The following is a 24625-nucleotide window of genomic DNA, read 5'->3' on the forward strand; positions in this document are numbered from 1 at the left end:
GCATTAAAGAGATACATATATTTTATTATTTCAGTAAATTTTACCCTGCATACTATCTAATAAAACAAATGATATTTACCGCTCCAATGTAATTTTTTTCTGAAAACAAACGTCCAAAGTTCTCTTGTATGGCGATTTTGCTACTGCCTTCAGAAACTGAACACACACATCTGGAAGGTTCTTCATCACTTGAACATCTGCTGTATTGAACCCTATATCTGATGGATCACATACAGTAATCGCTGTTAAGTCCCAAAGGAAATCAGTCAGAAGTTCATTCTCAAGATTCTATAAAATAGAAAAAGTTATATTAAATAAAAATGTTATTGTTATATTTAAAACAAGTTCAACTTCCTATTTTACTTTAAAGTTAATATAAATAACCAAAAGTAAAGACCTTAACCCCTTAAAGGGTTACTCCCGTGGTAAACTTTTTTTTTTTTTTTTAATCAACTGGTGCCAGAAAGTTAAACAGATTTGTAAATCACTTCTATCATAAAATCTTAATCCTTCCAGTACTTTTTAGGGAATGTTTACTAAAGAGAAATAAAAAAAAAATTCATTTCCTCTGATTTCATGACCACAGTTGCTCTCTGCTGACCTCTGCTGCCCATTTTAGGAACTGTCCAGAGCAGCATATGTTTGCTATGGGGATTTTCTCCTGCTCTTGACAGTTCCTAAAATGGACAGCAGAGGTCAGCAGAGAGCACTGTGGTCATGACATCAGAGGAAATGCATTCCTTTTTTGGATTTCTCTTTAGTATACAGCCCCTAAAAAGAGCTGGAAGGATTACGATTATTTTTTTTTTTTTTTAATAGAAGTGATTTACAAATCTGTTTTACTTTCTGGCACCAGTTGATTAAAAAAAAAAAGTTTTACACAGGAGTACCACTTTAAGGACAAAGCCCATTTTCACCTTAACCCCTTGACGACGCCGGACGTAAATGTACTTCCTGGTGAGCTGGTACTTAAAGCACCAGGACGTACATTTACATCCTATACATAACCGTGAGCATCGGAGCGATGCTCGGGTCATGCGCGGCAGGTCCCGGATGCTGATGGCAGCCAGGGACCGGCCGCTATCGTGCGGATGTCTGCCATTAACCCCTCAGATGCCGTGATCAATACAGATCACTGCATCTGCAGCATTGCGGTCACTAAAATGGATGATCGGATCGCTCGCAGCGCTGCCGCGGCGATCCGATCATCCAGAGCAGCAGATGGAGGTCCCCTCACCTGCCTCCGCTGCCTTCCACGGGTCTTCTGCTCTGGTCTGCGATAGGTATAACAGTATTAGCAATCGAAGTGTAAAAATAAAAGTAAAAAAAAAAAGGAAAAACATTTTGAAAAACCCCCTCCCCCTATAAAAACATAAATTGTTAAATTTTCCCTATTTCACCCCCAAAAAGTGTAAAAATATAAAAAAAATATTTTATATACATATTTGGTATCGCCGCGTGCGTAAATATCTGAACTATTAAAATAAAATGCTAATGATACCGTACAGTGAACGGCGTGAACATAAAAAAAAAAAAAGTCCAAAATAGCTGCTTTTTTTAAATAACATTTTAGTCCAAAACAAATTAATAAAAAAAATGTATTAAAAGTTTTAAATAAGCAAATATGGTATAAATAAAAAGTACAGATAACGGCGCAAAAAATGAGCCCTCATACCGCCGCTTATACAGAAAAATGAAAAAGTTATAGGTCTTCAAAATAGGGGGATTTTAAATGTACTAATTTGGTTAAACAGTTTTTTTAAATTAGTAGACAAACACACCAGAATTACAGCTTTCAAAATACAAATAATACCGGTCCGGGGACCAGATGGAACTCAAACAATGTACATTGGCACAAATGTAAAGTAGAGAGGTGAATAACAGGTCTGCATAAAAATGTTCAATACAAGAGCGGCCGTTGGCCACAAAGTACAGAATAATGAAACTTAGGCAAAAGTAAGTTGAGAGTGGCCGACGCCTGCAGATAAATCAGACAGAGGATTTTTAATACAGCGACAGACAATGAGTCATATCAGGGCAATGGTGGGATGACACGGGTCCCACAGGGAATTAAAACTATCTACCGTATCCTCTCTGGCAGCGGACAGCTTTTCATACAGTAAAATTAGGTTAATACTAGAGATAACCTCCCTCAATCTCAAAAATGTTTGCTTCCATTGAGAGGCAATATGTATCCTAGCTGCCAGTAGAATATATTGTGCAAGTCTTAATATCTTGTATCGCATCCTATTGGGTCTACAGCCTAGCAGGCAGGTGTCCTAGGAACACGTACAGATAAAACGGAATCAAGAAGGTCTAACACTTGTGTCCAAAACGCAGAAACTATTGGACAAGACCACCATGTATGGTAGATCGTACCCCTCATACTACAAGCACGGAAACATAGTGGCGATACTGAAAGGTAAATAATATGTAATCTCACTGGTACCAAATAGGTCCGGTGGAGGACTTTGAGGGCCGTCTCCATTAAGGACACCTGCCAGCTACCCCTACCCAGAACCGTACACCCATCACACCATTGCGTAATAGTCATGGTAGTGTGTAAACCGCTTTCCCATGCTAACATAAATCTCAGCTTGGTATCAGCAGGCGGAGCATTTAAATGGGAGCAGAGCAAAGATAGCAAACCTGGTATATCAGGAGAGCGAGTTTAAAAGAAGGTGGGGTGAGAAGGTTGAGAATGAAAAGACTGGGGTCGGAGAAAGTTAAAAATCTGAAATGCTCTAAATAATTCACTATCAGGAACAGCATGAGTCAGTCGGAAGGTTTCAAACGTAGGAAGTATATTTCTCGTAAGGAAATCATACAACCGGACAAGTGGACCACATGAAAGCGGCGTAAGAGTACGGCACCGTCAAGGAGTTCTCCAGGGACACTTAGGGGCACCCGTGGAGAGATAGGGCAAAGCCAGCTGGGCTAGGCAGGCTGCGTAGTAGTAGTTCCCGGGGACCGACAAACCACCCAACTTTCTATTGAAGTGCATCACTTTCTTAGCTATTCTGGGTCTCTTAGAAGCCCAAATATATTTTAGTACATCGTTTTGTAAGGAGAGGAGGTCCGAATTAACAATAGGGATGGGAAGGGTACGAAAAAGATAAAAAAGTTTCAGTAATATAACCATTTTAATAACATTAACCCTCCCCAGCCAAGACAGATAAGGGTAAGACCAAGTTGCCAGATCAGTTCTAATAGAGCGATAGAGTGGAGTATAGTTACTACCATACAGCGAGGATAAGGATGGAGTAAGTTTTATGCCAAGATAAGGAAGGCCACTAGAAGAGTCCTGAAATCTAAAATTAAGAGAGATGAGCTGCTGCATAGAGGGCGGGACATTACAATAAAGGATCTCCGATTTACTAACATTAACAGTCAATCCCGAGTGGGTTGAAAAGTCAGAAAGAATAGCAAAAAGATTTGCAGTGTCAGGAAGAGGTAATCCGTAAACAAATTTACTTTATACTCCGCATCCGTGAGCATTACCCTTCTTACACTAGGGTGGTCTCTAATGGGCCGTAAAGGGCTCCATAATGAGGGCAAACAATGCCGGGGTCAAAGGACATCCCTGGCGAGTGCCCCGACCTATCCTCAGAGGGAGAAGGGCGGTTGAAGGCAACTTTAAAAACGCTGTTGGGGATGAGTAAATATGTCTTAAAACCTGAACAAAAGGACCTGAGAACCCAAACTTTGAAAGCACCGCAAACAGATACTGCCAAGAAACACAAATGCCTTTTCTATATCAAGCGATAAGACTGCCAAAGGAGTTTTCAAGGTGTTCGCCCAATGGATGAGGTTCAACACCTTTCTAATATTATCAGGGGCCTGGCGTCAAGGCACAAAACCAATCTGATCTCGGTCAATAAAGGAAGGCAGATATCTGTTTAAACGGGCTGCCAGAATAGAGGTTAACAGTTTGGAGTCTACATTAAGTAGAGAGATAGGGCGATAATTAGCTGTATGGATAGGGTCTTTATTAGGTTTAGGCAGTATGGTAATTAGCACATCTAAGAATTCAGGGGGAAGGGGATCAGAGGACCTAAGAGAATTAAAAAGGGCCACCAGATGAGGAACAAGTTGTGGGGCAAATTTCTTATAGTAAGCAGCCGACAAGCCATCAGGGCCAGGGGATTTACCAAATTTCAATCTAGTTAGAGCTAGGGTCACCTCCTCAGGGGTCAGTGGGGCATTTAGAACCTCCCTGGCATCAGAAGAGAGTTGCGGAAGGGAAATGGAAGAAAGGTAATGAGTAAGTGTAGAAGGAAAGGAAGAAAGATGGGAAGGTTCAGTATATAGATTCGTGTAATATGAATGAAATGCAGAATATATTCGGTCAGCGTGGGGCAAGCAGACACCAGGGTGCAGCTGGAGGCTATGGACCCCGTTAGTCGAAGTCGTTTTTTTTAACATAGCCAACAAATGGTCAGGCTTATTGGCAATTTGTAATAAGTAGCTTTAGTCCACCTCAGCGCTTTTTCAACCACTGTCGATTGGAGAGTATCCAACTGGATCCTGGTGTCCTGAAGCTGCCTAAAAAGGTAAGGTGTAGGATCCTGTTGGTGTGCAAAGAGTAAACTATGTATTTAGCCTCCAATGCCCGCTGAGTCTCAGTCCGATCACGCTTGATGCCATTGGCTAAGGAAATAATGCGACCTCTGACAAATGACTTATGAGAGAGCCACACCCATTTAGGATTAGAGTCAGGGGTGACATTTGTTGAAAAGAACAAGCTATGGTCCTCCTCAAGCTGTCTCTTTACTCTAGGCATTGTCAAAAGCGATTCATTGAGTCGCCACCTGAAAGGGTAGGTAAGAGGGCACATAAAATTGAGGGCCACCAGGACCATGTCATGATTTGACCAGGTTGAAGGAACATGTCGGGCATAAAGCAGTTGCGGGGTAATGTGAGAATTCAACAATATCCAATCTATTCTAGCATAATGAAGTTGTGCTGGGGAGTAATATGAATAGCCACGAGCATTACCATTGAACTCTCACCACGCATCCACTAGTAAACCCTCCTTAAAAAGAGAGGACAGTAGCTTCTGTTGAGTCCCAGAAGCGATCCAGTTTCCCATTATAGATCATATTAAAGTCCCCAGCCCAAATCAAATGTCGTAGGTCAGAGGCACAACAACTTCACAAAGTACTTGGAAAAACCGTAGTGGAGAGTCGGTGGGAGCATAATAATTAACCATACATAGTGTCTTATCATAAAGAGAGCCCAACAGGATAAGATATCTGCCCTCCGGGTCAGTCATGACCTCTTGCACCTGAAAGGGAAAAGAGTTATGCAAAACAATCATAACACCCCTACATTTAGTCTCATAGGTGGACATGTAATATTGAGTAAACATTTTGTGAAAAAAGGGTAAAGAGGTAAAAGAGCAGGAGAGGAGAAGGGCAAGGAACGAAAAGGGAAGAAGAATAAAAGAAATAGAAGGAAGAGGGTGAAGGAAACAAGGTCCAGATAAGGGAAAGAGATTAAGAAAAGGGTAAGAAAGGAAGAGGGAAAGAAAGGGATAGTATCCTCCATCTAAGGAGAAAAGAAAAGATAAAAAACATTCCTAGGAGGGGAGAACCACATTCTAGAAAAAGAAAAACCCCAATACAGTGTCCAGGGCAGCAAAAGCGTTAAAAAAAGAGTAATTTCCCAGAAATAGGGTTCGAATGAGACAGAAAGTTCCTGCCGAGTATCCGCAACGAAGCCAGGTCAGCGTGGATGATCTGTCCTAAGGAAAATGAAGATCAACTGGATAGCGTCTCTCAGAGGGATCAGCTTCCCAAGGGAACCTCATCAACTCGTCCAGGAAGGCCATGGGCCATGACGATCTCTGACAACAGGAGTCCAAGATCTGATTGAACGGCTTGCACGCTGCGGTAAAGGTGGAGGGTCCACAAGAGCAATCTAGTCCTTACTGAGAATGTCCCCAGCCTCAGGGTACATTTTCACCGCATGCAGCTTGCCAAGCAATTGAAAAGATAAAGAAATAGGGAAATCCTACCGATAGCGAACACCCTCTCTTTGTAGCGCCTGGGTAATCGGCCTAAATTCTCTGCATCTTGCCACGGTTGTAGGGGCTAAATCAGAATATAGATGTAAAGAGAGTGCCATGCCCGGGAGCACCAGAGTATTCCTGGCAGCTTGGAGCAGAACATCTCGCACTTCTGGGTAACGCAGCTTTAAAATTACGTCCCTGGGGGTCTCTGGGTTTTTGGGCTTGGCTATGGCCCGGTGAATTCTGTCAAACCTGAGCATCTCAGGTTCTAACTGCGGGACCATGTCGTTAAAAAAAAGCAGAAATAGTCTTACTCAGGTCCACGATTTCCTCCGTGAGTCGTCGGATACGTAGATTTGCCCTCCGTGAGCTATTCTCGAGGTCTTCTAGTTTCAACTCCAGAACCCGGAGCTGTGCTGCGTGGCCATCAAGATCATGGTGGTCTGCCTCCACTGCATTGGTAAGTTCATCCAGCTTGGCCTCGGAGTCCGCCACCCTCTGACCCAAATCTTGGAGTTAGGAGGAGATTTCGGACACTGCTTTAGCCAGGGATTTCTGAAACATGTCCTTTATATTGTGGTACATAGCCGCGGGAGTCAGGTCCGCCAATGCAGGGGCCCTCCTCTTCATCAGAGCGGTGCAGCGGTGAGGCAGCGCAGGAGTCCGCCATCTTAGAGCTATGCCCCTCTTGGAAGATATCGGGGATAGACTGGGATAGATGCTGAGACAGTTTCTGGTTCCTCTTCCTAGAGGAGCAAGACATGTTCCTCTCCATGTAGATATAAGTTTCTGCCAGGTAGGAGCCGAATTCGGCGCTGCAGAGGGCTGAGGATCTCCGGTCAGTGCTGAGCTCACATCAGGTGCTGCCTAGCTGTGAGCCGCGCGCATGCGCCCTATCATCATGGGTATCATTTTAACCATCAAACAATGAAGCTTTATTGATTGCTCAAAGAAACAGGCAAAATCAGCACATAAAAATATAAACAGAAGGTTCGAAAACCTCAGAATAACAGTAACAAGTAGGTCACATAAAAAAAAAAAAAAAGGAAAAAGGTAAGTATCAGCAAAAGAGATCCATGCAGATAAAATACATGTAGCGGTAATAGCCATACAACGTAAGACAGGAATACCAAATTATCCATACCCAGTAGAAACCCCCCCCCCCCCCAACTCCCCACCCCCAACCCACTAACCAACCCCCCTCCCCCCCCCACCTCCCGTCATCCCGAATATCAGTACAAGGAGAAATTATGCGTCATATTAGGGCAATGTGGGGAAGTAAGCCAAGGTTCCCATACTAAGTTAAATCTATCTACCAAGTCTTCACGGATTGCCGTCAACTTTTCATTCAACATAATGGCATTGATTCTATCTATCACCACCGAGAGAGATAGGACAGGCTGTTTCCACTGCGCTGCAACATGTATCCTTGTCGCCATTAGAATATAATGGGACAACTTAAAGACCCTAAATGGCATCCTCGATGGTTTGAGGCTCAAGAGGCAAAAGGCAGGGGTACGAGGCACCCCGACCTCCAGCATCGAGGTCATTATGTCCAAAATTTGAGTCCCTAACACGGATACAGTGGGGAAACTCCACCAGGTGTGAAACATCGTACCTCTAGCCCCACAGCCCCTAAAGCACAGAGGGGAAACTGAAGGATATATTCGATGGAGTCTAGTAGGGACCTTATAGGTACGGTGAAGTATCTTCAGAGATGTTTCCAACAAGGAGATCTGCCAACCACCCTTACTAATAGTAGTGCAGCAGTCTCTCCATTGTGAGGCAGAAAGCGTGGAGTGAATGTCCCCTTCCCACTCAATCATGTATTTTAACTTTTTATCCGGGGGAGGAGCGTTAAAGTGTGAATAAAGTATTGAGAGGAGACCTGGTGCGTTAGAGGAGTATAACATATGTCTCTCAAACGAGGTAGGTATAACTGAAGAGTTACGATGAATATGGGACTTATAGAAAGAGACAATCTGACAGGCCCGGAACCTCTCCCTCGGTGGAACTTCATGTCGTAAGCACAGGGAATCTAAGGACGGCAACATTTGGCCTACTAAAAAATGATGCAGGTACCTCAATCCCTTACTCAGCCACCAGTGAAAGGAAGTAGAATTTAAGCCAGGGGGAAAAGAAGGATTGGAAAGAAAGGGTAGAAGAGGTGAAGGCACCGACTGCATACGGAACTTAAATCTCACCTGACGCCACAGAGATAGGGCGTACAGAGTGACTTGCGCTGAGGAGGGTAGCAAGGACGCAACAGGGCACGTAGTCCACATCAATGTGGGCAGCGAATGTGGAGAGACCAGAACCCCCTCCAAGTCCACCCACCTGGGAGCCCCCACCGAAATGTTAACCTGCGCTAATTGGGCAATGCGTGCAGCATAATAATATTTCAAAAGATTGGGCACCGAAACACCCCCCTCTCTCTTATTATAGTACATAAGGGTCCTATTAATTCTTGGAGCCCGGTCAGACCAGATATATTTAAAAACAGTTTTCTGAAATGACATTAAATCCCGTTTCACAATAGGGATAGGGAGTGTCCTAAATAGATATAAAAGGCGGGGCAATATTACCATACACTCTACATTAACCCGACCTATCCAGGATATATAGGAATAGTTCCACTTCAATAGGTCAGTCCTCAATGTCCTATATAGTGGAACGTAATTAGCCTGATACAAGGAGTCCAGGGAAGCGGTCAGTCGCACCCCCAGGTAACTGAGTCCCGCAGGTGAATCCCGATAGCCAAAATTCAAACCTATAAGGCTTTTAGCCCCATCAGGGACATTAAAGTACATCACTTCCGACTTACTAGTCTTGACCCGCAGGCCTGACATATGTGCAAAATTGCCCAACACCTCTAGTAAATTAGGAAGGGACGTAAGGGGTTGGGTGATAGTTAACAAAAAGTCATCTGCAAACAGACTGCATTTATATTCCCTATCCCCCACCTCTGATGTCGGAGTGTGCCCTAATTTGGGCGGCCAAGGGCTCCATTAACAGGGCAAATAAGGCCGGCGACAACGGGCATCCCTGCCTCGTCCCACGTAGTATAGTAAGAGGTGCCGGAGTGGTGGAAGGCAATTTCAGAAAAGCCTTGGGATTGGAGTACAAGTGATGGAGGATAGTGATAAAGGGCCCCTTAAATCCATACTTAGTCAGCACTGCGAACATATATGGCCATGTAACGCTATCGAAAGCCTTTTCTATATCGAGAGCTAAGGCTAGCATGGGCGTTTGGGTAGTATTGGACCACTGAATAAGATTTACTATCTTACGGACATTATTTGGGGCCTGTCTCCCGGGGATAAATCCCATTTGGTCCGCCTGTACCAGGGAGGGTAAAAAACGATTTATACGGGCAGCCAGAATGGACGTCAGGAGTTTAGTATCAATATTCAGTAAAGTTATAGGACGGTAATTAGCAGGATGTAAATGATCCTTGTTGGGTTTCGGGATTACCGTTATGTGTGCGTCTAGAAATTCAGCAGGAATAGGATCACAGGATCTCAGGGAATTGAACAGCGATGTCAGGGGGGGGGGGGGGGGGGACCAAAATGGAAGCAAACTTTTTATAATAGGCGGCCGAAAAGCCGTCAGGCCCAGGGGACTTGCCATTTTTTAGTTTTTTTATCGCATCTGAGACTTCCTCGGTGGTAAAGGGGGCATTCATGACCTCCAAAGCATCCGGGGTAAGAGTTGGGAGATGAATAGAAGATAAGCAAGAAGAAATAGATAAAGGAGTAGGAGAGTTAGCAGATGGGGCAGCATACAGCGAAGAATAGAAAGAATGGAAAGCTGAGTAAATGTGATCGGGATTAGAGGTAGTCACACCAGGACGTATCTGAATGGCATGTACTTTGTTATAGGAAGAGATGTTGCGCAGCATAGAGGCCAAGAGGCGGTCAGGCTTGTTTGCGTACCTATAGTACGTGGAATGAGTCCAACGTACCGCTTTCTCGACCTCCATGGACAAAAAGGCATCTAACTGAGTCCTAGTATTCTTGACTTCATTATACAGGTACAGGGAAGGGTCATTTTGGTGTGCTATAGTAAGGCGGAACAATTTAGCTTCCAGTGCGACCCTGGTGGCCGAGCGATCTTTCTTAACACCCAAGGCTAAGGAGATAATCCTACCTCTCATGTACGATTTATGAGCTAACCATAGCCAACAGGGCGCACTGGCAGATGAACCGTTGCGAAGAAAATATTCTGTTAAGTCAGCCTCCAAGTGGGTGCGGACCCGGGTAATTGTAAGCAGAGACTCATTCAGCCGCCACCTAAAGGGAATCCCGGAGGGAGCGGCTAAATGAAAGGCCGCAACCACTAAATCATGATCCGACCACACACACGGAATATGACGGGCATATAACAAGTGGGGCAGTAACACAGCGTTGGCCAAGATCCAGTCAATGCGAGTATAGGTATGCTGGGAGGGAGAATAGTATGTGTACCCTCTACAGCGGCCATTATGCTCCCGCCAGACATCAGCTAAACAATGGTCGCTAAACAATTGCTGGACCCTTTTCTGCTGAGCCCCTGATCTACGAAGCGGGGCAGAGTGGGATCTATCCAGGTCACTATGATACACAAAGTTAAAATCCCCAGCCCAAATCAGCCAGTCGTAGGTCAGGGTCTCCAACTCAGAGCACAATTTAGTGAAAAAAGAGATAGGGGCGTCAGTGGGAGCATAAGAGTTAACGAGGCAAAGTGTTTTATCATACAGCAATCCTAAGAAGATAACATAACGGCTATCAGGATCCACAATCGAATGTGCTACAGTGTATGGGAAAGCGTTGTGCAATAACGTCACAACCCCCCTACTTTTGGACGCATATGTGGACATATAATAACGGTGGTAGGATTTATGAAGAAACTTGGGGTGAGAGGATGGGGTAAAATGGGACTCCTGCAAGCAAAGTATATCCGGATGCAGCCTAGTATATTCCCTAAATGCCTTGTTACGTTTGTGAGGGGAGTTAAAGCCCCTCACATTGTGAGACACTAGCTTACACATAGGAACATAACACACGATGCTAGATAACACGTAATCAGGAGGGGAGCAAGCAGCAGGGGCAAATAATACAATACCAGTCCAGATAGTACATCAAGAGTCCATGTCAAGGATCTGACCATCAGCAAGGACCTACAACAGAAAACAGCACACAAAACAAAAGACAAACATGTCATACAAAAACCAAAACACAACAAACAGTCCTGGCAAGGAAAGACAGGTCGGAGTCGTTCGAGACCCATCATACTTCCTAGTCCCATGTCCGGGCTGTGAGGGCGCACTACTCCGGTCTGTGCACCGCCCGGTATAACAAGTCCTCGGGTCCCAGCCGGAACGAGGTATGGAAAAGTCAGTCCCGCATTAATGCAAAAGTCACCTGAGCCATGTGAAAGAAAACAAAAAGAAAAAATAGTTCACAGGATCAGCATGAGGGAACAGTGAGTCCCCGGAGAGAGGTTATCAGACTAGCCACCAGGGCCTCGGTCAAACAGTCAGGTAGGCTTCTTCGAGTTATCCTGACGGGCAACGGTGGTCCATGTACGCTGTGGACGTCTCTTCCTCTGTGGTTGTGGCGGCAAATCCACCGGCTGGATATTTTCAGATTTTAGAGCATCCAAGGCCTCTTTCATAGAGCGGACAAAATGGGGACGTCCATTAAGTCGAAAAGACAAGGAAAAGGGGAATCCCCATCTATACTTAACTTGATGCTGGGTTAGAGCCAAGGTGATAGGCCGAAAGTCCCTGCGCCGGGCCAAGGTAGAGGGCGCTAAATCTGAGTATAGCCGAGCTGTAGGAGGCATGCCCGGCAGAGAAGGCAGGTCACGGGCTGCAAGCAAAAGAACATCCCGTATCTCCGGATAGTGCAATTTCAATATAACATCTCTCGGGAGTTCAGTGTTTTTGGGCTTAGCGAGGGCCCTGTGGATCCTATCAAACCTCAGCATCTCCGGTTCTAATTGGGGAGCCAGCTCAAAAAAAAGGGCGGTAAGTACCTTAGTCAGGTCAGTAATCGATTCCGGCAGTCCCCGCAGTCTCAGGTTCGCCCTACGCGACCTATTCTCGAGGTCCTCCAGCTTAAATTCAATGGCCGCCATCTTACTCGCCTGCTCATCAATGTCCTGTCTATCCGACTCCACCGCGTCCGCCAAGTCATCGATTTTGGATTCATTATCGGCCACCCTCTGAGTAAATTCCTGAATTTGTGAGGAAAAAGCAGCCACAGCTTGTGATAACTCGTTGCGGAACAGGGTCTGTATGTTTCGGAACATGGCAGCAGGGGTAAGATCTTCAGGCTGTGAGGGTTCGTCGTCAGAGTGATCCTCCGGCTGGAGGGAGCTGGCGGCGGCCATCTTGGATTTAGCCCCGGCCCTGAAGAGATCCGGGATTGACTGTGAAAGTCCCTGAGAAGCTGCCTGAAATCGTCTCCTGGAGGAGCGGGGAGTAGTCATAGTATCTCCGGCGGGTGTTCCCGTGCTAAGGAGCCGTGTGTCGGCGCTGAGATCGGCGGTATAAGCACAGCCGGCACGGAGCTCACATGAGGTGCGTCTGTCTCAGTGAGCCGCGTGCATGCGTCCCTCATGGGTATCATTTTAATCGTATTGACCCAAAGAATAGAGAACACATTGTCACACATTTCCAAAATTAATTTCCCCGCACAAATAGTATTTTATTGGTTGCGCCATTTTATGGTAAAGTGAGTGATGGCATTACAACAGAGTTATGATTTTTTGAAGGCGAGGAGGAAAAAACTAAAATGTAAAAATAAAATTGTCCTTAAGGCCCAAATGGGCCGAGTCCTTAAAGGGTTAAGGACCAGAGAGTTTTTTGCAAATCTGACTACTGTCACTTTAGGCATTAATAACTCATGGATGCTTGGTGAAAAATTCCAAAATTTGATGAAAAATTAGAAAATTTTGCATTTTTCTAACTTTGCAACTCTCTGCCTATAAGTAAAATTAACATCCCAAATAAATGATATATGCCCATATAAAATATGTCTACTTTATGTTTGAATCATAAAAATACGTTTTTACTTTTGGAAGACATCAGTGGACTCTAAAGTTCATCAGCAATTTTCCAATTTTTAATTTTTTTTTCATAATTGGAATTTTTCAGGGACCAGTTCAGTTTTGAAGTGGATTTGAAGGTCCTTCATATTAGAAATACTCCATAAGTGACCCCATTATAGAAACTGCACCCCTCAAAGTATTCAAAATGATATTCAGAAAGTGTGTTAACCCTTCAGGTGTTTCACAGGAATAGCAGCAAAATTGAGAAAATTAAAAATCTTCATTTTTTAGACTTGCATGTTCTTGTAGACCCAGTTTTTGAATTTTTACAAGGGGTAAAAGCCCCCCAAAATTTGTAACAGAGTTTCTCTCGAGTAAGGAAAAGTGAACGTAAAGTACTCTGTGGGTGCACTAGAGGGATCAGAAGGGAAAGAGTGACAATGGGATTTTGAAGAGTGAGCTTTTCTGAAATGTTTTTTGGAGGGCATGTCGCATTTAGGAAGCCCCTATGGTGCCAAAAAAGCAAAAAAAAAAAAAAAAAAAGCAACTTCACCCCTCAAGGAAGGTAACAAGGAGTACAGGGAGCCTCAACACCCCACAGGTGTTTGACAACTTTTCGTTAAATTTTAATGTGTAAAATGCTGTTTTTCCCCTAAATTTTTCATTTTTACAAGGGGTAATGGCAGAAAATACGCTCCAAAAATTTTAACCCCATTTCTTCTGAGTATGGAAATACCCCATATGTGGGCATAAAGTGCTTTGCTGGCGCACTACAGGGCTCAGAAGAGAAGGAGCGCAATTGGGCTTTTGGAGAGAGAATTTGGCTGGAATTGAAGTCAGGGCCATGTGCGTTTACAAAGCCCCCTTGGTGCCAGAACAGCAGAAACCCCCACATGTGACACTATTTTGGAAACTACACCCCTCAAGGAATGTAACAAGGGGTGCAGTGATCATTTACATCCCAACAGTAATTCTGAGATGTTTTGATCAGTGCGCTGAAAAATATTTTTTATTTTCAGAGCCTACTGTTCCAAAAATATTGGAAACACCTTTGGGGTCTGCTTGGGGTAAATGCACAATGTACCCCTTCTTAAATTCCTTGAGGGGTGCAGTTTCCAAAATGTGGTTACATGTGGGGGTTTCCACTGTCCTGGCACATTGGGGGCTTTGCAAACACTCCATGCTCCCGACGTCCATTCCAGCCAAATCCACTCTCCAAAAAAGCTGACGGTGCTCACTTCCTTATGAGTTCTGCAGTGTGATCACTTTACGTCCACATATGGGGTATTTTATTTCCATACTCGAGAAAGTTGTGTTACAAATTTTGGGGGTCTTTTTACCCATTAATCCCTTGTGAAAATGAAAAATATAGGGCTACATCAACAATTTTAGTGTAAAAAATGTAATTTTTTATTTTCACGGCTGATTGTTCATAAAATCTGTCAGACACCTATAGGGTCCAAATGCTCACTGCACCCCTTGTTACATTCCTTGAGGGGTGTAGTTTTCAAAATGGGGTCACTTGTAGGTAATTTAATTTTTAAGTCCCACTAAATTGTAAAGCAATTTCAACCGTATATAGAAATACCCCCTATGTGGCCCTAAATTGTTGCCAGGCAAATGCGACAGAGCTCAGGAGAGAGAGGGCCATGCGCATTTGAGGCCTAAATTAGTGATTTGCACAGGAGGGGCTGACAGTTGCAGAGCTTTACTTTACTTACGCAGTTAGTAAATCTCCCCCTATTGCAGTGTTTCCCAACCTGCATGCTGGGAGTTGTAGTTTTGCAACAGCTGAAGGAAGCCTGGATGGTAAACACTGCCCTACTGTGTTGATTCAGAGGAAGGCAAAAAAAAAACTTATGAGGCGGATGCCAATTTACCCCATACCAGGGGGAAAAATTCCTTCCCGACTCCAAATATGGCAATCAGAATAAGTCCCTGGATCAACGTTCTTGGGACTTTCTGGGGATTATTACAACCATGGACTGGAATGTCCCTGTGTTGCAAATGCATTGGAAAAGCGCTGTACATAGCCATGGTCCCAAGCTCATGTACAACGTCACCAACACATTGGAAAATAACAAAAGCATTGTACAATGTCGCCTCCAGGCTCGTGTACAGAGCACAGTTAATTTGGGGAAAGATAAAAAAAAAAAAGGGGTTAATTTAAATTTGTTAATTTAGTACTCCAAGGACGTATGATACGCCTTGAAGCATTCTTTGATGCAGAGGCCTGGTTTTTCAGGACAGGTGTCCCACTGGAAAATGGTGTCCTTCTTATCCCGTTTTAAAACATACTCGGCAAGTGTGTGTGTGTGTGTGTAAGTGTAGTCTTTTACATACGTGTAGGTGTAATGATTTTTGTAACTGTAAAAAGCGTAACCTCTTAACAAAAAAGCACAGGGGGGGGGGGGGGGGGGGTGGTCCGGCCGCACAGTACAGAACAGCGACTGATGGCACGGACCGCAAACACTCTGTCCAAATTTTTTTTTTTTTTATATTCAAAAAAATGGGGGGAGGGAACTACAGTAAGGGGAAAAAAAACAAAAAACTGTACCTAAAAAAAAATACAGGGGCAGGCTGCAGCAGCAAAATGCACTGATGGGTCGCATAGACCCACAGAGCATTGCTGCTGCAGCTACACACTAACTCTCCCTGCCTGTTCAACAGCTCACCCCCAACTCCCCAACGATCTGTCCACAGGGGGGATGCAGCCAATGCTGCCGCAGCGCACCTCCCGCCGCAGGCTCACCCGGCGCACTAACACCTGCCGCAGAACTCCTTTTCCGCTCCCTGCCCGGACTCAAGTGAGCGGGCAAAGCGGGGAAGGAGTTATTCAACTGTGCTTTCATTGGTCAGATGGTCCCAACCGACCAATGACAGCGATCGGAGGAGTGGCAACTCTGCAACCTCCCTCCTTCACTGCACAATGATTGGTGCGGTCTCAGACAGCACCAATCATAATTTTTTCCGGGGTCACTAGAAGATCGAAAACTAGCGGAATCGCTGCAAATAGACGGTAAGACGTTCCTTCAAATCGCAGCGATCGCCGTTACAAGAGGGGTTAAAACAGCAGTCATCTTCACCCGATGCGGTGATCCAAAACAGACAGGACCTAAATGTACCTCCTGGTGCAGGAAGTACCTCCGAACCAGGACGTCCATTTACGTCCGTGGTCTTTAAGAGATTAAACAGCCACTCTAAAATGCTCACACGGATCCATTGCTGCCAATGTGTGGCTCAAAATTACAGCGAACTAGAGTGTAAACCATGGTCCAGCAATGCATAGTAAATTATTATTTCAGTTTTTTCTATCAGTAGCCACTTTCACCAAAGGTTTAAAATTATTAAATATTAAATGTTTCCAATTTTAGGTTTACAAAAATAAATGTGATGACAGTGCTTACCTGCAAGAAATCCTGCTGGCAATTCTCCAGGATCATGGTTACAAACTCAATGATTCTCACTATAATTGTGCACTTGCTGTAGTTGTATTCCTCTCTTTCTTGTGGACTGAATAAACTGGTTTTGAAGCAAGTTTGTGCTGCCATAATGTCCTGCATGGACAGATGTTGGATGAAAAAAAGTAGCGCTCTAAGAAAAGAGGACTTCTGAGAAGGAGCTAAAAGAATTTAAAGAACAAAGTAAAAGAATAGTATTAACTCAGTAGCGTTTAAAAATGGCATAAGCATGTGTAATGCAGATCTATAGATATAGATAGATATAGATATATATATATATATATATATATACACACATATATATATACACACACACACACACATATTCTGTTCTCTGTCCTGTTCTTGGTCGACTGGGTTCCCGATGAATCCCATTGACTTGAATAAGGTCCATCAGGAATCTGGAAGTTTACTGGAGTTTAGCAGAGAAATAAAATAGTGCACACACTATTTTTTTCTTTGCTAAACTCTGATTTTTACAACAGACTTGCTGATGGAGCTCCATATAGAGAAGCCCAATGGCACTGTAAACCTTATAGAATCCCTGTTCAGTAACATCCCAAACACAGATGGAATTGATACATGCTCCCTGTTCCTCTCATTACAAACCCACAACCGGAAATGCTGCCCTCAAATAATTGCCATACACAATCAAGTATCCGAGAGGATTCCCAGGGACAATTTTCACTGAAAGATGCCAATTCCTTAAGGAGCCCCTGCTCCCAAGCGACTGATTTCCATTACTTGGGAGCTCTTTTAAAACTTCACTTTTATTTATGCCTCAATAAAATTACTAAATCCCATGTAGAAATGAATACAAAAGGTGTATCTAAAAACACAACAGGGAATTGGGTGCTCAATTGGAAGTAGATACTTCCCATTTACATTGGAGAAGATCCACCTGTTTTCACGTTATATCTCCTTTTTAAGGGTATCTATGTATCAATTCAAGGAGAGCTTTCTTTACTTTATAGAAGATCGAGATGCCTGCAGTTCATTAAAAATTGCAGAAAGCAAACAACATTTGGAACTGGCTGCTGAGCATAAATGTTACTCAGCGGTACTTCGAAAGCTGAGAAAGCATGGGTAGACTGCTTGCCTCTATATCCAGGGCCCAGCAAGGTGTGGCACATATTGGCTGTCTGCAGGATTCTACGGGGCAGGTAGTTGCTGACGATGGGGGTATTTTGAAAGTGATGTTTGACTTCTAACAAGACACGTACACCTCCAAAACTACATGCTCTTATGCGGAGTTGAAGGAGTTTGACTGGTCTCTCCCTGCCCTCGCCTCTTACTCTGGAAGAATTGGAGGTGGCTCTGAAGGAAGTGGCAAATGATAAGTCCTTGGGAATTGATGGCCTTCCAAGTGAGGTATATAAGCAATTCCAGGGGGTCCTGTTGCTGCAGCGTCTGCGAGTGCTTGAGTCAGCGGAAGTGGAGGGATCTCATGCTCACTTTATGCTCGAGGCTATTGTTGTACGTATTCCAAAGCTGATAAGGATCCGATGCAAGCGGGGTCCTATAGATCTATTTGTCTAATGCATGGATATTAAACTGCTGACTTGAGTACTTGCGAACAAAATGGAAAAGGTTGTCCTATCCCTGGTCCACGGGAATCAAACAGGTTTTATGCCTGGGAAATCTACTGTGGACAAGACCTATCAGGTTTTCCTTAACCCCTTAAAGACCAAGACAATTTGGTCTGTACTCGCCTTAAAGATCAGGCCTGTGTTGGAAATTTCTGAGAATAACTGACAACATTTTGCCAATCACGATAATTCTGACACTGTTTTTTTTGTCACAAGTTGTCCTTCGTGTACATAGTAAAAGTAAGAAGATATCATTTGTAGTTTTTTTTTTTACAATGCAAAAAATCATGACATTTTTTTTTTATATTTTTAACACTAATAGGTTGCATATATTTATACTCACTGACCAAATAGTTTATGAAACTTATATTTTAACACCATAGTTTTTTTGTCAGGAATTATTACAAAGTCAGTGTTAAAAAAAAAATAGCTTTTTTCACAAATGCATCATTTGTGGGACATTTTTTTCGTACATCGCTTCAGATATTGAAAGAAATGCACCCTAAATTTTATTGAGCTGCTCGGCCCGTGTTTGGAAATACCCCCGCTTAGGTAATTGTGGTTCCTTGGCCGCATGGTAGAACCCAGAAGGAGAGGAGCGCCATTTGGCTTTCAGGGCATCATTTTAGGCTAAATGGATTATAGGCTGCACTACATGCCCACAAGTGACCCCATTTTGGAAACTACACCCCCTAAAGTATTCACCTAGAAGAAAAATGAGTAATTGGAGTCCTTTAGCGTGGCTGGAATGGTTCCTAAGTCAGTGGAAAAACTTTAATTAGCTTTTTTCCCCCACAAATGCATCATTTGTGGGACATATTTTTTGTACATTGCATCTGAAAATTAGGAAATGCGTTCCATATTTTACTACGCTGTTTGTCCCATGTTCGGTAATACCCCTGCTTATGCCATATTTGGTTGCATGGTCACATGGGGGGGCCCAAAAGGAGAAGAGCACCATTTGGCTTTTTTTTATTTATTTATTTATTTTTTACCCTTTTTAAAATAACAATCACATTTATTTTATATATATTTTTTTACACTTTTTTTTATTGCTTTGGAATACTAAGTATTCCAAAGCATTGCAGTTATATGTTGCCTGCCAGTTTTACACTTGTAAGACCACCGGCTGCCCAGGTAACTAACAGCATTTTGCAATTGTTGCGGGGTGCTACAGGAGAGAGACAGATGGAGCCCCCTCGCTCTGTCAAACTCCTTACAGCTCTTGGTCAGTTCCGACCGCGGCTGTAAGGGTTAAACTGCCACGACCGATGTTTACTTCAGTCCTGGCAGTGCGGCAGGCCCCCGCCCGCCAGGTATTACACACAGTGTATACAAGTACATGGTCGTTAACATGTTAATTTACAGATGATGAAGGAGGATGCTGGGGCCCTGTCTATCTTTTCACTCGACACTGCCAAAGCATTTGATAGCATAGAGTGGAATTATTTGGGTTAGGTCATGGGACGTATGGGATTTGGGCCTTGATTTTTGTCCTTTGTATAGCTGCTCTTTAGGAATCCAACTGCCCATGTTATGGTAAATGGACGGCTCTCTGAGTCGTTTGCACTGTAGAGGGGTATGCAACAGGGATGTCCTTTGTCGCCACTTCTGTTTGCCATAGAGCAGTGATGGCGAACCTATGGTACGCGTGCCACAGGTGGCATGGTGAGCCCCCTCTGTGGGCACGCGGCCATAGTTCGCCATCAGGGCCAGACTGGCCATCAGGCACATTGGGCCGTCTGTCTTGGCGGAATGTTTAAAAATGTATTTAATTTTTTTTATTTGCAGCTCCGGCCGCTCTATCCCCCCCTTCCTCCGGCCGCTCTATCCCTCTTCCTAAGGCCGCTCTATCCCCTTTAATCCAGCCGCTCTTTCCCCCCTTCCCTGGCCGCACACACTGCTGCTCTAACGGCAGGCGCAGGGGCTGCCCTGCGCAGGTGCGCACATCTGTTTCCACTTCCTGAGATGATCCTGGGCGCAACTCCTGGCGCCAAGTGTCCATTCCTCGGCGTGAGGATAAGTGGGTGAGAGTGCAAAGTGTGCAGCAGATGGGAGTGGACGCGCCCGGCCTCTGACCCCAACATGGCTGCCGCAGGTGAGAAAAGTGCACAGACCAAGGACGGGAGGGGGGTTGGGCTGTATATGTATGGTGTGTATTATGTATGTATGATGTGTGTATGTGTGATGTATTTTTGTATGATGTGTGCATGTATATATTATACATATATATATATATATATAATGTATGTATGATATATGTATGTATTATATATGTAGGATGTTTGTATTTATGCAGTATGTATGATATATATATATATATATATATATATATATATATGTGTGTGTGTGTGTGTGTGTGTGTTTGTGTGTGTGTTTGTGTTTTATGTATGTATGTTATGTATGTATGTAGCTATGACGTATGTATATATGTATTATGGAAAAAAGGAAGTTGCCTCCAGCTCTTCCAAGGATAACGGTGCATGTAGTATTAAAAGATCAAACCTTTAATCTGTATGCATTAAAAATAGAAAAAGGTGGACATCATAATAGAAAAGTCAAACCCCAGTGCATTTCAAGCTACAAGTAGCCATGATTAAGAGCTACATTTAGCTCAAAACGTGTTGGCGTTTTGCTTCTCTTTTATGATTGATGTCCACCTTTTTCTATTTTTAACGCATACAGATTAAAGGTTTGATGTTTTAAAACTACAAGCACCTTGAAAGAGGCAACTTTCTTTTTTCCTTTGTTCTGATACACGGGACATGGCCTGCTCTCTGCAGTCATGCTCTTCTACCAGCAAATATACTAAAAACTACTACAGCACTGACCTAGCATACAACCACGTAGCTGAAATTAAATTTTTTTTATTTTTTGTATATATTTTATATTGTGTATGTGTGTGCTGGCACTTTGAGGGAAAAAAAGTTGGCGCGCATTATGGTTTTGGCACTCTGGCTCAAAAAAGGTTCGCTATCACTGCCATAGAGCCTCTGAATAGTCTGATCCAGTAATCTACAGACATAGTAGGATTTGGATAAGGTGCTTTGAAGAGAGTGTACCTCTGTAAGCTGACGACAAGTTACTGTTCCTGGGAGATACTGCGAGGTCCTGGACTCTGGTTATGCGGGTAATCTCTGTTTTTGGCTCGTACTCGGGCCTCTTGATCAACTGGGATCTGTCCTTATGCCCCTAGATCCGCTACCTCAGATAGGGGAATCTCATCTTCAGCTAGTCCCTAGCATTAAGCATTTAAGCATACAGGTGACCCCAAAAATTCAAGTTTTTGTCTCCCCTAATTTACTACCTGTCCAGGATAAGAGTTCCCAAAAAGTGTAGGTTTGATGCAAGCTGCCACTGTCTGTGGTTGGTCATGTTAATCTAGCAAAGATGGTGCTGATGCCCCAACTTTTCTACAATTTGCAAAACTCTCCGGTATGGATTGTGATAGTGCACAGAGAATCCAACGTCTCTTCAGACAGCTTGTGTGTGTGTGTGTGTGTGTGGTGGGTGGGCAGATATCCTAGAATCCGGTAGGAGACGCTGCAGCGGGAAAAGGCTTCAGGTGGGTTGGCCCCGCCGACCTGAGTGTACTATGTGGCCTCACAACTACATCAATTGCGAGGATGGGCGGGAGTGGCGTAAATTTTTCATGGCTAAACATGGGGGACATATAGCAATACATATCCTGGAAAAGATGCCCTGACGGGAATGGGGAGTTGTGTTTCATGTAAATTGTACTTGTTTAAAAAAAAAACTAATAAAAAAAAAAAATCTGATTAAGAAAAAAAAAAAGTTACAGAAAGGATGATATCTAAATCATGAAGAAAAGGATGGTGCCTAAATCCAGAATAGGGACACAGTAGGCCACCCCTTTACATTTGGCATTATAAACTGCCAATAGTGAGAAAGTCTTGCAAACTGAGCAGAAACTCCGAAGCCTCGTGACAGTTGAGATGGTGCAGAGAAAAAGGCATCGGCATGGCCTTCTTAATGGAAGTGATTACCATGTGCAGCGGGGGCGCATGACCAACAGGAGACTGAAGGAAGCAGAGAAATATGAGTAAATAGTAAACTTAACTGGCCACAAAAAGAAATATAAGTAATTGAAGGACAGTTATTAGCTGTATACCATATGGAGGGGGAAAACTCTAACCATCAGTACTGTATTGATCAGTTTGCCATGTAGAACTGACCCTATTCACCCTGTGTAGAGAGACAGGACTCACCTGTTCGTACACCTGTGTGGCCAGGATCCAAAAGGGACAAAAAAGGAGATTTTTATTTTTGTACTCACCCTAAAATCTCTTTCTCGTAGCCTTCATTGGGGTCAGAGAGACCATGGGTATTATGCTGCTGCCACTAAGAGGCTGACGCTAGGCAAAAAAAGAAAATCGGCTACTCCCAGCAGGATATACCCGCCCACAGGCACAGAGCTAATCAGTTGTGTCACAAGCAGTAGAAGTCAAACCCCAAAAGGAGAAAAAGTCCACCAAAGGACACCAGAAAAGAATAAAAGGCAACAAACAACCTGACCAGTAAATGGATGGGTGCTGTGTCCCTCAATGAAGGCTACGAGAAAGAGATTTTACGTTGAGTACAAAAAAAATCTCCTTTCTCGGTCGCCTCATTGGGGGACACAGAGATAATGGGATGTCCCAAAGCAGTCCCTGGGGTGGAAAAAAACAACCGCCAGAGAAGGGAAGGTCAGGCCAGAGACTGAGCTGTAACTAGTCATCCAAGACCGTGGTCGAGGCTCAGAGGAAACTGGAACCTGGCTACCAACCGGAAGGAATTGAGCAGAGACTGGGGTCCGACAGTCAACTAAAAGAACAAATGGTCGCCTCGGAGGCCTGCTGGGCCAAACCTTTCCTGGAAGGAGAGCAGAAAACACCCCTGATGAAAGGAACCACAGAGGCCTGGCCTAAACACGGGAGAAAGAGATAAGAGATTCGTGGAAACGCCACTTGCAGAAGAGAAACATGCCTAGGAGGCATGAAGGGAGAGTCCTGACAGAATGCCAACGCAACCATAGGACAGAGGCTGAGGAGAGAGAAAGATAGAAAAACAGCTGAGCACAAAGGCAAGACTCAGAAGGCAGATACAAGAGTTGCTAGAATGGGACAAGGCAAAAACAAAACTTATGGACAGTCCCGAGCACCTGAAGAAAGCAGCCAAAAAGAAGGCTAGGGCAAGATGTACCGGCCGTACACCCGAACTGAGAGGTTTAAATACAAATCCTCAATCCCAGACCACTCCGCTCAAGACCTATGGAGGAGAACTAAAGATTATGCCGCATAGCCACGAAAGTGGGAAATAACATGCGACAAGGTGGACCACGCACATGGAGATGCCCATAACAGCTAGACTGGGCAACTAAGCCCCTAACCCCGATATCCTACGATCAGGCCCTTAACACTCCAGAGGGAGAAGGAGGAACGCAAATAGACCATATGGAAGGAGCAGAGCCATCCAGAACACTGGAGCAGCTGCCCAGAGAAACAGATGAACCCATGTCTAGGAAGAAAAAGGAGGGACCCTGGTGTCCCAACCAGGAGAGACAGAGAACCCAGAGCGAGCACTTTGGCTGAGCACCCAGACCGGGGCAGGACATGGAGAAGTGAGCAAAGACCACTGCTGTGGAGAAACAGAGAAGAGGAGGCCAGAGAAAACTCCCAGAATGGTGGAAGCTCCAGGAACAACCACTCCGGAGCACAAGGCACGGAAAGGCCACCTGGCAAAAAGCCCAAGGCAAGGAGAGTCTGAAAGGGAATGGACTAAGGGAGAGGGACCAGAACGACTCCGGGGCCGCCAGGGAAGAGTGACCCAACCCAGGGGATAATCGCAGCCAGGAGAAAAAGGCACCGCCACCCGTAGACACAAAGGACTAGGATATAGGCAAGGTCGAGCAAGAAGGAAATTCCAATGCGGAAACTGATAGGATGACCGAGTGTGTAACATCCAGAACGACAACCACCGAGAGAAAGACCGAGGGGACCCAGCGAGATGTCAACCCAAAACAAAGCAACAAGGCAAGGAAGAGAAGTCATGACCAGGGCGCAGGAGGGTGTCCACCCAGACTGGAGGGCAAGCACAGGACAATGACCCACTCCGAAAAAAGAGGACCCTACTGAGACTGTCAAGGAGCCCCGGAGAGCCTGTGTTGACCTGAACAGAGAGGCCGGAAGGGGAAAGCATAGAGACACCCTAAGCAGAAAGATCGCTGGAGAGTAATAGCAGAGCCCTCACATCCAGAAGGAAGCACAAGGACCACCAGGATGGAGAGAGATGGAGAGAGAGCGAGAGAGATGAGATAGAGATGAGAGAGAGATAGAGATGAGAGATAGAGATGATAGAGAGATAGAGAGAGAGAGACTACAGCTGCAACAAAACTATATCTAGCGGAACCCTGCCAAAAGAAGGGAGAGACCGAGGGCATGAGTGAAATAAGAGACCCTCTGACACAGGGAGGTTGGAGGACAACGGTTGCAAAGGCAAGAGCAGGAGCCATACAAGGGCCATACAAC

General features: G+C 44.4%; 1 protein-coding gene across 3 annotated transcripts in view; it reads right to left on the reverse strand.

Moving 5' to 3' along the window:
* PRKDC (protein kinase, DNA-activated, catalytic subunit) overlaps nt 1-24625 on the reverse strand; it is a 631631-nt gene that overhangs the window by 328715 nt on the left and 278291 nt on the right. For all 3 annotated transcript variants that reach the window (XM_056521838.1, XM_056521836.1, XM_056521839.1), the window contains 2 exons: nt 16456-16670; nt 80-288 (listed from right to left, as the gene is read on the reverse strand). In XM_056521838.1, coding sequence (XP_056377813.1) covers nt 80-288; nt 16456-16670 — 424 coding nt within the window. The remainder of the gene's footprint in view (nt 1-79; nt 289-16455; nt 16671-24625) is intronic.

This window comes from Hyla sarda, chromosome 5 (genome assembly GCF_029499605.1).
Source record: "Hyla sarda isolate aHylSar1 chromosome 5, aHylSar1.hap1, whole genome shotgun sequence".
NCBI classification, from domain to species: Eukaryota; Metazoa; Chordata; class Amphibia; order Anura; family Hylidae; genus Hyla; species Hyla sarda.